Source organism: Toxorhynchites rutilus, chromosome 2 (assembly GCF_029784135.1).
Source record: "Toxorhynchites rutilus septentrionalis strain SRP chromosome 2, ASM2978413v1, whole genome shotgun sequence".
Classification (NCBI taxonomy): domain Eukaryota; kingdom Metazoa; phylum Arthropoda; class Insecta; order Diptera; family Culicidae; genus Toxorhynchites; species Toxorhynchites rutilus.
The window spans coordinates 61,688,623-61,701,617 of record NC_073745.1 but is presented as its reverse complement, the minus strand read 5'-3'; the positions used below and the strand labels follow the sequence as shown (position 1 = coordinate 61,701,617).

General features: G+C 38.3%; 1 protein-coding gene across 1 annotated transcript in view; it reads left to right on the top strand.

Moving 5' to 3' along the window:
• The window catches only part of LOC129766580 (ral guanine nucleotide dissociation stimulator-like 1), a 98,566-nt gene that overhangs the window by 53,771 nt on the left and 31,800 nt on the right, over positions 1 to 12,995 (top strand). Inside the window, exon 3 of the mRNA XM_055767156.1 lies at positions 1,183 to 1,287. Coding sequence (XP_055623131.1) covers positions 1,183 to 1,287 — 105 coding nt within the window. The remainder of the gene's footprint in view (positions 1 to 1,182; positions 1,288 to 12,995) is intronic.

Genomic DNA, 12,995 nt, shown 5'->3' with positions numbered 1-12,995 from the left:
ATTGAAATCATAATCTCACCAGAATGATCTGTCGATCGATTCTCTAACCATTCCCGTGTTATAACCTCTATATTAGCCGTAAATATAGATTGCCGACCAATTGTACAACGAATTGTGTAACGACTCTATCAACATATGCCGGCGCTTTGTGTGCTCCAAACATCGCTTAGCATCGACGAATTCGGATGACTCACGCCCGTGTCAATTGTATTCCGGAGTGCTTCGGTTGGAACAAGCCCCCGTTCATTATTCTGAGTCGAGAAATTAGTCGTGCGGTTGGGCAAAAAGCTTAGAACCGCGCCCTCACCCTCACCAAGCTCACGATTTTTTCCCGCTTCATTTTCGTCAACGTCTGCGTCTTTCAAAGAGTCATCTGTGTGCTGCCGCGGCATGAGTTCTCAAACGATTGTTCATTGTACTCATCGCGACTCCGCTACGAAACGGCGAAAAGCAAGGGGTATTTGAGGGGGTGGCAAACGATTTTGGTGGCAAACAAAAAGATGGTTGTTTTGTACACATTCTATTGTTACGTGGCCGGATGCGTGGTGGGAGAAAGGAGTTAGAAGAAGGGCTTTCCTTAAGTCAGCACTTTTTTCACTCTCTATCTCGCTTGAGTGACGTTCGTTTGACGTAGCGCTCTTGAAATGTGTTTTATCATTTCGTTGCAGTGCTATTTCTGGTCATTTTTTGCTTATCCCGCAATCGGGGAGAACCGCTGTTTGTCATTGGAATTATCCAGCGCAGGCGAAAATAATTGTATCACTGTCGTTAGGGTCAACTGATGTGGGAATAACGTCAGAATTTATTGTGAGTTTTACGGCCCAATGCAAGGAAAGAAATCAAAATCATCAAAATTAACACTATTCAAATCAAAATCAATCAAAATTAAATTTGCATGTGTTCAGATTTTTGCGCATCATCGCATCTCTGATGCCTTAATTAATTTCCAAGAACGCGGTCGATGAAGCAGATTTTCTAAGTCATCTCGAATTAACTTTTGAAACTTTTCGGAGCAAAACTCCCTCTCATCTCTGGTGACATTTAATTTAAACAAAATATATCAAAACAAAAACAAAAATGAAAAGGTTAACCCACATTTCAGCTTATTCCATCATTTTTTTCTTGCTTTTTATCCACATAAATGGCAAATGATTTAATGAGAAAACTACCCTTTCTTTCCAGCAGCCCACCTGGCGACTGTGGGGCGAAGAGCGCGAGGAGGATGCCATCTACACCGTCTACCTGAAGAAGGTCCGCTACCACAGGCCAACGCCAAGTGCCAGCAGTGTGAGTATTGTTGAAGTCCTCCGGTTGGCCGCTGTTCATTTTTCCAGCTCTGTCCATTTTGTTATCCACTGTTCGAGAGGGCTCCGGAACGGATTGCGGATTGCTCCTGTGAATAAAGTGGGGGGGGGCGGGGTAGGGGGAAACTAATTGGAATTTCAAGCCGCCAGGTTTTAATTGAGGATTCTGAGATTGGCTTTGACCGGAACGGTTTATGCTCTGGTCAGTGATGATTAACAAGGACTAGGGAAAAATTAGCTGCCTTGGCTCGTGATAAGGCTGTATCTGAAGCAGTCATGAACCGTATAATAACGGTTTCAAAATCGCGATATTTAAAGACTATTTCGCTTGAATCCTTCTGATCGCTTCTTTGTTAATTTTTCTTAGGCCGGATGCCTCCTACACCTTAATGACCAAGCACCCAGTGGAGGTAAAAGTCGTTAGTTATAGCTAGTTTTTTAAAGGATAGAATAAAGGGTGTGTCACATCAAATTGCATCACGGAAAAAACGCTGTAGAAATTCGCCCAGTAGACCGATCCTTTTGAAAATTTCAGACAGTAAAATAAAAACTATTAAACAACTTTTGGCATTTTCTTTTTACTCATACTTCAAGCCCAAGCCCGTATGCTCGCACCTTCCTCTTTACCCCGTCCATAAGGTTCTGTACAACGCCAGGTTGTAGTTTTTTTGAATAGAAATCCATTTTCTCTTGAAGTCCGCCTCCGATTTGACAACTTTTGGGTTCTTTCGGAGAGCCTGCTTCATAATCGCCCAATATTTCTCTATTGGGCGAAGCTCCGGCGCGTTGGGCGGGTTCATTTCCTTTGGCACGAAGGTGACCCCGTTGGCTTCGTACCACTCCAATACGTCCTTTGAATAGGGGCACGAAGCAAGATCCGGCCAGAAGATGGTCGGGCCCTCGTGCTGCTTCAATAGTGGTAGTAAGCGCTTCTGTAGGCACTCCTTAAGGTAAACCTGCCCGTTTACCGTGCCGGTCATCACGAAGGGGGCGCTCCGCTTTCCGCAAGAGCAGATCGCTTGCCACACCATGTACTTTTTGGCAAACTTGGATAGTTTCTGCTTGTGAATCTCCTCCGGAACGCTGAATTTGTCCTCTGCGGAGAAGAACAACAGGCCCGGCAGCTGACGAAAGTCCGCTTTGACGTAGGTTTCGTCGTCCATTACCAGGCAATGCGGCTTCGTCAGCATTTCGGTGTACAGCTTCCGGGCTCGCGTCTTCCCCACCATGTTTTGCCTTTCGTCGCGGTTAGGAGCCTTCTGAACCTTGTATGTACGCAGGCCCTCCCGCTGCTTGGTCCGCTGGACGAATGAACTTGACAAATTCAGCTTATTGGCGACATCCCGGACCGAACTTCTCGGATCACGTCTAAACTGCTTAACTACGCGCTTGTGATCTTTTTCACTGACGGAGCATCCATTTTTGCCGTTCTTTACCTTCCGGTCGATGGTTAGGTTCTCGAAGTATCGTTTTAGTACTCTGCTGACCGTGGATTGGACGATTCCCAGCATCTTACCGATGTCCCGATGTGACAACTCCGGATTCTCGAAATGAGTGCACAGGATTAATTCACGACGCTCTTTTTCGTTCGACGACATTTTTCCAAATTTACGAAAAATTGACAGTGAAGCATGGCCAACGTGATCTATACACTCTTATCTGATTATAAGCAAAAGCTGAAGATATAATTCCTAAAAATTAAATTTCTACAGCGTTTTTTCCGTGATGCTATTTGATGTGACACATCCTTTACATTCTCAAACTTGCTTCGACTGACATATTTATGCACTCAATGCATTTAGTGCTGCTTGGCTATCGAGCAAATGAAATCGTCCTAAAAATGTAGAACAACAATTGTTGCGATTGAACAACATCGTTGCTGGGCGACGAGGGATCGAATGCCTTTCTCAAGGCAATGGGGGTGGAGGAGTAATATGATGGGTGGGAAGTAAAGTTTTGCAAGCGCCTTTTTGAAGGTTGGAGACGAATGAATTGAAGAAGTTTAAAGTCTCAAGCAAGGAAGGAAGGCAAACTTTCAGTATCGTTCTGTGTTCAAAGCAATGAATATCGCTTGTTCTTCCTTGTTTTGTGTCATCACATGCCTTCGTATCGGACTGAGCTGTGGACGCGACCAAATTTCTCAATCGCTGATGTCTCTGACATTGCAATCATTACATCAAACTGACGCCAAGAAAATAATTGTTCTGGAATTTTGTTTGTCATTTGGTTTCGCATGACAAGTAGCAAAACTATCTCCACCAAGGATAAAGGCTAAGCTAATCGAGACCGGAAATATTAATAGAAAGGGCTTCTGTTGAGAAGAGTGCAAAGCGGAGATAAGTGTGTGTATTTTTAGTTGCTTCAAGCCATCGATATATGGATATTTGTGTGCGTACGTGCGTGCTTCATAACCCGTACCCAAGAATAGTACATCTTCGCTAAAACCCCATTTGTATCTACTCCCGTGTGCATTGGCCCTGTCGCGATGCAACACTCCTAATGATAGCGGGAGGGAAATATTTACGCTAGGGTATTAGTAATCAATCTCTCCTGAGGAAAATATTCAGCCTTTTTCCATGCAGTTAACATTGTTCGTGTTCTGTCATCAATGAATTGAACTAACGCTATGGTGAAGCAGGTGTCAAGGTTGTGCACCAAAAATTTGAGGATTTTGAGGAATACCAAGTTGTTCAATAAATTATATTAAGTTATTAAGTTATTTGGGCTCGCGTGCAGGTCGCAAAACTGCTTTCAACCAGGGTTGTAATCTAATCTTGATCATAATGAAGCAGTGTTACTCTTTTCGAGGTTATGGAGATTAATAGATAGAGTTTATTTCGTTTATTTAGTCACCAAGAAAGTAAATGTCGTTCTAGAATTTTGTGTGTGATTTGGTTTCGCTTGCCAGTAGCAAAACTTTCTCCACTACTGATGACAGCTGCGCTTATCTCGATCATGTATTGTTCTACGAGCACAAAAATGAATCATCAAACAATTATCGTCAAATAATTTTACAATAAAAAAACATTTCAGGGCGACCAAACTGGTAGAATGGTTATTTCAAAATTTTCGTAGCATTATAAAACAATATCTGCAGTTATAAACAGGCGACTTGAATTAGACCACAGCGTAGTTCTACGTCAACAATGCGGTCGTGTCTTGAACACAACCTCCTCTAATTTTTTATTCAAATTAAAGTTAGTATTCCGTTTGGGTTGGAGGAAATATGAGTTTTCTACAGTAATTGGGAATTTTCAGACTCAAATGTAACTTTTCAATAGGACGCATCGATTTTAGTAAAAAACATCTTTGATAATTTATATCTCAAAAACTATGAGTCGTACCGAAATATTAGGTCGTATGAATAAAAAAAAGTATTTACTTATTCTGCCCGTTTCCAAGTAAAGTAAACTTTCCTAGTATTTACTTGAATCCGTATGAATAAATGTTTACTTTACTAATTTCATTTTCGAATTCGAACATAGTTTTTACTTTGTCAAACATCTGTCAACTGATTGTTTAGGTTTCGTTTCAAAACGTTTTTTTGGACAAAGCGTTAATTCGCGATGAAAAAGGAATAGTGTCGACGTCTGGTGGCGACTTTCAATTAGGGACAATAGTTTGGGTCCCTATCTCGTTAGTGTAATACCTATCATACTAGAAGACACGAACCCAGTTTTCAAATGTTAAAATTTGAATGAAAATGTTCACATCATGTTATTTAATCACTTAAAACACTTTTTTCCGACTTTCATTTAACCCTTTGTCTACATTTCCAACATTATTACTGAAACTTTTCATTATAATATAAAGTTGTCTTCAAAAACAATTATCGTACAAGATTTTTTCACCACCTGCAAACAAAAGTGTTTTTCATTTAAACAGAATGCCAAATTGGTACGGAAAGGTTATTTTTCATTCATAATTTAAATTTTAAAAACGTGTTCATTCCGCCTGAAAATCAATCAATTTTTTTACGCTCCCCTAAACAAGTAAACGAAGCTCAATGCCACCAATGCGGATCATTAACTTGTTTAACTTCAAGCGCAAGATAGCAACATTAAACATAAATAGGATATGAAATCAAAACGAATGAAAGTGTTTTCAGATCCAAAGTATGCTCATGAGCATACTTGATAATTACGAAGTAAATACATGATGAATGCTGTTTTATTTATACGAAATCAGCTAAACATCCATTTTCGAAAAGTAAATACTTTGTTGTTTCTTTTATTCATACCAAACGTAGTAAAAACTTAATCTCACTGCTCGACTGCTCGAATGAAGTAAAGTAAAGATGAATTTTGTTTTTATTCATACGGCCTATTGTCTTGGAAAGAATTATAAAGTATTGATGTTTGAACGTGAAAAAGTAGTACTTTTTTATTTACGAAAGAAAACTTTTATTTTCAATATCTAAAATATATATGTTTTAATGTTGTTTAAATTTTTCTCATATAAAATAGAAGTCATGCAAAAAAAAATCAAAAAATTAGCCCAAGATGGTAAAACTGTTTTTGACAAACTTTGTGGAACATCAAATTTTTATGAATTTTCGAAACTTAAATATTTTTATGTTAACCATCAATTTGAGCCACAAATTGTGATTCTTGATGTGATTTAAAACAAAAAACGAGTTCCGTTCTCACTCCCAACCTTCTTCCAAAAAATGGAAGTAAAAGTGACGAACCAGCCAAATGAGTTGAAAATCACTATAATAAATAATAAAAAAAATAATAAAAAAAAATAAAATCACGTTTTCTTGATAAGTGAACGTTCAAGGGTCCAATCGCAGAACTGTTTATTGATTGATCTTCTAATTTACCCTTTACAATTTCCTTTTACTATAAATTTTTTAGTACTACTACCAAAACTCGTCATTGTAATATTAAATTATTTCTAGACACAATTCTCGTTCTAGATTGTTCAATCATTTGCAAATAACAGAAATTTGTTTTTCATTTGTATGACAGCACCAAAACTTTCTACTATAGAGTTATTTATAAAATTCAATACATTCAAAAATAATGATCCGATATGATAAACAAGCTAAATGAATAAAATAATTTCGTAGTTATACCTCAATAAGGCGGTCGTTACTTGGACATAAACGCCCATAATTTTTCGTCATATGTAATAGGCTACCCAATTACTGCTGCTTGGCTGGTAGATTCCGAGTTTCAACTTAAAACTACTCAAATTCTGTGTGAGCTATTCAAGTTTGTCCGGCGCAAGAATTCGAGGTTTTCCATTGATTAGACTCTATCAAAACTGACTCAAATTAGACTCAAAAGAACTGTTCCTCTTTAGAAGGAACCAGGGCTCGGCAAAGTCATATTCGACTGAGGATAGTCAGCGTACTACGAAGAAATTCGCCTTCGTATTCAATTGAAAATGAATTTTGGCTTCTTCCCGCAGTTTTTCCGTCAACATGATTCAACAGCCTTTCGGACGTTTGATTGCTATCTCACTCTACGACTCTACTATCTCGGTCGTACGACTCGGGGGCTTCTCCTTCAAATGGACTTCAATACATGTTGAAGTGACTATCCCCAATATTAATTCGTTTCTCTCTCTCTTGTGTATCACGTATGTAGGTATCGATGTTTGTGTTCAACGTGGTTTGACATATACTACAGATGAGCTATATTTTTTTGTGTCGTACGCGTGAATTGCTCACACATATAAAATAGCGTGCAGTGTTGTGTTTAGTACTGACCAATTTGTGAAATTTGTTGATATGAACCCGTTTTCCTGTATTTTTTGACGTAGGATCACGTATTTCAGGAACATATTGGGGTACAAATTGAAAATCGAAAATCGAGCACATCGTGAAAATTGTCCAATTTCAAACGCTTATTGTTCAGTCATTTCATGATGGATTGATGATTTTTTTTGCGTCAATCGATTTGGGTACTCCATAACAATTTGTTATATTGAAGAAAATAATATATGTCATGAAACCAACTATCAAACAATTGAAAAATTGTAATGGGTTGTATCTAGGACACGACCGCAGCTTTCGACGTAGAACTACGGAATTATATCATTCAATCCACTTGTTTATCACTTCGGATATTATTTTAGAATGCATCGAAAGTTTTGTAATATTTTTTTAGCTATTTAATTTTTTATTGCTTCAGTAGACTCGTAAGAATCGAGTAGAGTCGAAAGTTATTAGCACTTCTCGTTTATTCGTTTCAACTCGCCTCAGACTATCTCCTTCCCACTCAGATATCGATCACAAACTATGAACCTTTTTACTTCTATATTCCGCTTGAGATGTGATCGAACCCCCAACATGCAACAGTAAGGCTACCCTGCTGGAATTTGAAAGCATACTTTCATGAAATACACGATTATCTAAATAAATGCAGTGTATATCTATATTCCAAAATTCTGGATACTCTTCCATATTCGCACTAGCACAAAAAAATTCTCGTATGCTGCTCTTGTTTGTTGTAGCACATCATGATACAGAGGGCTTCCTCTCCTTGTATTGAGCTGTGTGTGTTTCACACACATGTGTGAAATCAGCTTTAGGCATGAATGATATCTGCTCGTTATGTTATGCTAGCTCGCTCGCATCTGTGTATTCATTCTATTCTATTTTTGGTTTCCGCCTCTAGCCCCGAGAAGGGCCCTTGTGGAAAGAAACTCTATTCCATACTCCTCCTTCACCCGACAAGAAAACAATCCTCTCCCGTTCGACGCTCTGCGGCAACCATGTTGCTTCGATGACCACCAAACGAGAAATGGTGTGGCTTCAAATCGCGGATGGCTTATTTAAACCAAATATGTTGAAAGCGGGCAAAAACGAATGTATTATTTGCTCGTTATTGACAGCTCTGTTCGGGAATGCACACAAATCGGCATAATAAACGTATGGGAAAATAGAAATGCTTCCTGTTTTCATTAATTGAAACTGTCTAGGCATTAGTGGATTGTACTGTATAGTATATCAAACAAATCTTAGAGAATTTCCGATTCAATTGATGTGCAAAGTATCAGAATTTTTTCGCTGTGAAAATAGATATTAACGTTTACTTTATTTCACAAAAACGTGACCTGTTTTCTGATTTGGCACCCTTCCTGAAAGACGTAGTTCTACGTCAAAATATCAATCCCTATCTTAACGGAAATACCCACTTCTGATAGGTCGAAATTGACGACACATGCGGCGGGTCCCTAACAGATACATCAAAACCAAGCTGCCTAGGGGAATCGGTCTTTCAAATACATGAAAGTAGGGGGAGCTTTTGTTCCTACCGAAATGTATTCCCTAACAGAGATATCAACACCAAGGTAACCGGGGGAAATTGGCATTGCAAATATATGCAAGTCGAGGGCATTTCTGTATTGCAAGTGAGGTGAGTGATACGATTCATTCTAGCAAATAGAATTTAAATTTGGAACTTTAATGTTGGTTGCTTCGTGAATTTTCATATCAATGACCGATCGTGTATTGTGAAAAATTTAACACAAGCTTAAGTGTAAAATTGTATATGGTAGCAGTTGTGTTGAAAATAACTTGATATATTAAACAATTTATTTCAATTTTCATAAATAAAAACCAAGGTGTGTTCCCGCTCGAGAACGGGTCGTTTTTTTTTTATCAATTCGTTTATTTTTACAGGCTCAGTTACTTAACTTTAAAGGAGCCGAATTCTTAAATATAATTTTGAAACTATATATATATAAACAATTTTCTTACATCTATGGTTAGTAAGGTGGAAAACCGATTACTCGCGGTGTACTCGAGTTTAGGAGGGTGACATATTTTTAGGAGAAGGATGGGATATAAGGAAATTGTAACAATGTTGATGAACACTCATTTCATAAATCTATTCGTATATCTATAGTGTATTTACATTTCAACTTATTCTACTATTTATAGCAAGGGGACGAATTACCCGCAAAGGAAGAAAAGGAGGGTATACGGGTCGTTTGGTTTAAGCTGACTGTTTTGTTGTGTTCATTTCCACCCAAGGAAAGTCAAGAAAAATTTGAAAAGTGAAGAAATATTAGAAAAAGTGATTTCCCATATGCTCTGCATAAAGTATTAGTTGTTGTTAGTCTAATTGAAATTCGCATTGGTTTGAATAAACACTCAAAAATTAAAAATCATAAAAAAAAGTTATCTTTCCGTTTCAAATACGTTTCCTCTATATTAAAGCAACATGTTTTTACTGATGAGAAAAAATAATAATTGTGTTCGGTATTGATAATTATCTTATATTACATTGGTGAGTTTTCTTTTCTTTAGTTCATCCATACATAACACAGGAGGCATCTCGTCTAGGATCACAGAGGGCGGTTTTCATCATATATCGTTCCACTTGGGTATCTTTTATCTGATACGCACCATCCAACGACTGTTTACCATCCTTCTGTCAACATCACTTGGTAAACTTTGGTGCAGTGAACAACCAAACTAAACGTCCCTTTTCAGAGTTATCAAATCATTATCAAAGAGTTTAACGATGTAATTCTTCAAACATATCCAAAATCAACAGATAGTCTAACGGAATCCTACGTCAACTATGCGGTCGTGTCTCGGACACAACCCTCCTGTGACTTTTTTTTTCACAAAATTGAACTCGGAGACAAAGTGAATTTAAATTTTGTTTAGAATTCTTCCCAAACTGCACCCTATTTTGCACGCTATTTACTAACACTAACGCAAGGACCTTTCTAGCATACCTGATAACTGTCTAAGTTCATTGGTTTGAGGTACCGGTGGGTAGACAACAAACCGTCCATTGATGGTGTAACTACTTTTTTGCATCAGAAATCCAGTTCACTTTATATGGACGTTTAAATGAAATTGCGTACGCGGGTAACGAGATTCGTGTCAGGTGGAGTAGAAGTGTGGATTGAAGTCAAGTTGAATGAAGAGGCTGCTTTGTATTCATTAGTCACGTCAATTGGGACAACCATTCCCAGAATAGTTAATCAGTCATCCTCGCTCTCAACGCTCATCAATTCATTTTCTAGTCAATTCAAATCATGTTGACGGCGAATGCCGAAGTAGTTCTAGTCGAAGCAAGGCTACTGAGAGGAGAGTCGATTTTCGTTTTTCATCTTCGAAGATTTCCGGCCCTGGAAGGAACCATTCATCAAGTCATTTTCCCACATTTTCTTGAGAATTGAAGCACTACTCAGCAAGTGTCCCAACGATGGAAATAGATGGTAATCGGAAAAAGCCAAGTCTGGTGAGTAAGCCGCTTGTGGAAGAACTTGGCAGCCAAATGGCTAAACCGTTTCCTTGATCGGCTTTGCAGTATGGGATAGATCATTATCATGCAACAAAATCACTTTGTGTTGCCTTTTTCGGTACCTTTTGTACCCAAAACTGAATTCAAATTGATCATTTGTTGTAGGTAGCGTCCAGTATTAACAATTTCGCCAGGTTCGAGTAGTTTGAGTTGATAAAATCCGTCTGATCTTACCGAACGAAAAGCCTTTTCTTCCTTTGGCCGTGGGATTAATGTTGATAGTTCCCCTGGATTCACTTAATATCTTTGTCGCTTAGGATTCTCAAAATAAATCCCCTTTTCATAACCCGTCATAATCCGTTTGAGGAATGAACTTTTTAGTACCTTGTGAGTAGCAGGTATGGGTAAAATCGCATCGAAATTCGTTCAATAACACTCATTCACAGATAAAACTCACCCTTCTATTCTCCGTTTATGCCTCACTTTATTTGAGACAGAAAACATTCACCTATCCTCTTCGCAAAGTTCTCGATTCCGCTCATCTATTCTCAGAAATTTTTGCATTTCCTCATTTGCCTCCCGGGATGACGTTAGATGGTGAGAGAATCAAATAGGAAACTTTTGCTTGAACCAGCGAGTGTCTCTGTAAAATCATTCGTTTTTCACTCAAAAAGCAATCATTGAGCCTCGATCGCGGCAGTAAAATATAGGTAGATAGTTGGTATCGAGTTGTTTCCTGTGCACTATTGCAATGACATTTTTTTTGTTTCTAGTATGAAACGATCTAAGCCAACGCAAAAGACCATATTAACGCAAGTTATTGGTGAGTGGGAAGGTGGATTCATGTGTACTTGAATGCTGACAAGGAAAAGAGAACTAGGCAAAATAAAATCATACATACAAGCAGATTCAGTTTATTTTGACTCACTCGTTATTTTGTTTCGTGTGATCTTTCCAAATGAGTATTCATTCATTGAATGTTGTTCTCCACTCTTTGTTTTGTTATGTTCACTATCAGTCCGGAATGAAGATGGTCGGGGAGTGTAAAATGATTCATCGTGCAATCTCACGGTTGCTTGCTGCATTCTTTTCGCCATGATTATTCCAAGCAGATACAAGAGTGATTTATAACTAGGTGTGGAAAAATGAGCGAATGAACTTTTCCATACTTGGTGAGTAGCATTTCACATGGGATTGTTCGCTTTTCCTGCTATCTTTAGTTCAGCTCATGATGGACCCATTTACCGAACTTCTGGATCTTGCCCATGGCTTTCAAACGTATGGAGATGGCTTCTTGATCCACATTCAATCCGCGAGTTGTTGTTCCGTTTGAGTGTCATCTTCGTCCAAAGGTGCTTGCTGATCACAGTCCTAGAATTTTTTTTTGGAGATTTTCCATAATTTTTTTTTTGCTGTGTTAAGTGACTTTCAGATTTTGGGCTGGTTCTCCATTCGGATCACGGCTTTACTTTAAATCCGAAGGTAGAAGTGAGGGGTACGGATGTTATCCTGGGAATTCATCCACAAAAAAATACCTGAAATCGAATGAATGAAGATAAATTGCGCTTGCTTGAGTTTTACGGTATATGGTCCTTAAACACTATTCACAATTGCTGCTTCCTGACATGTGCCTTGTTTCATGAAAAACAGTGGAATGCACTGAATTTTCTTCTTCAATACTTTCTGTAACTCACAATTGAATGAACCAACCAGAAACAGCAGAATAATTTTGTTATGCGAAACGTAACTTTTCCACAGAGGCGACGCGTGACCAAGTGAGATACCTGTTTAATCAACGATGGTTTGTGTGTTTTCTGTCGTTTCTATCGGCATCGTTCAGCAGAAAACTTTGAATCTCAAATATCATTTTTACACGAGGTAACGCATAAGTAGTAGTGATCGCTTCATACATAGCTGACTACGTTTGCCCAGTCGCACTTGAAGATGCAGGAAAGTGTTTGAATGACGGTGGTTTGAGATGAAAGGTTTAAACCCGACAGTCATTACTGCTTATTTCGTAGTGTTGTGTTGTGTGTGGTAGTCAAGTGCGAAATCAAAAGTCATATCAAGTCAAATGTGAAATATTTTTTTGTTGATTTTTTTTCTGAGATTGTCTACCTATCCTATGAACAGTTTGAACAGGCGGACGAGACGGCACTGCTTTTCCAACGAAATAATTTAATCGTTCTTCCACGAGATATCGATTACTACGACCATCCCCTGGGAATATAATGGATCCATTTTTCCCCGAATTAATATTATACATACCAATTATGTCTAGGTTTGAAATCAATAATGTGTATCTAATCTGAATAATGTGTATCTAATCTGAATAACGTTTATTTTAGACGCGCATATGATGTAGATCTCGACATTTGAATTCGCACCGTAGCAATATCTCTTGTGAACTATCATGTCAATGACGACAACATGCGTCGCAACAACGTTAGAAAGCAGAAACTCATGACCCCAT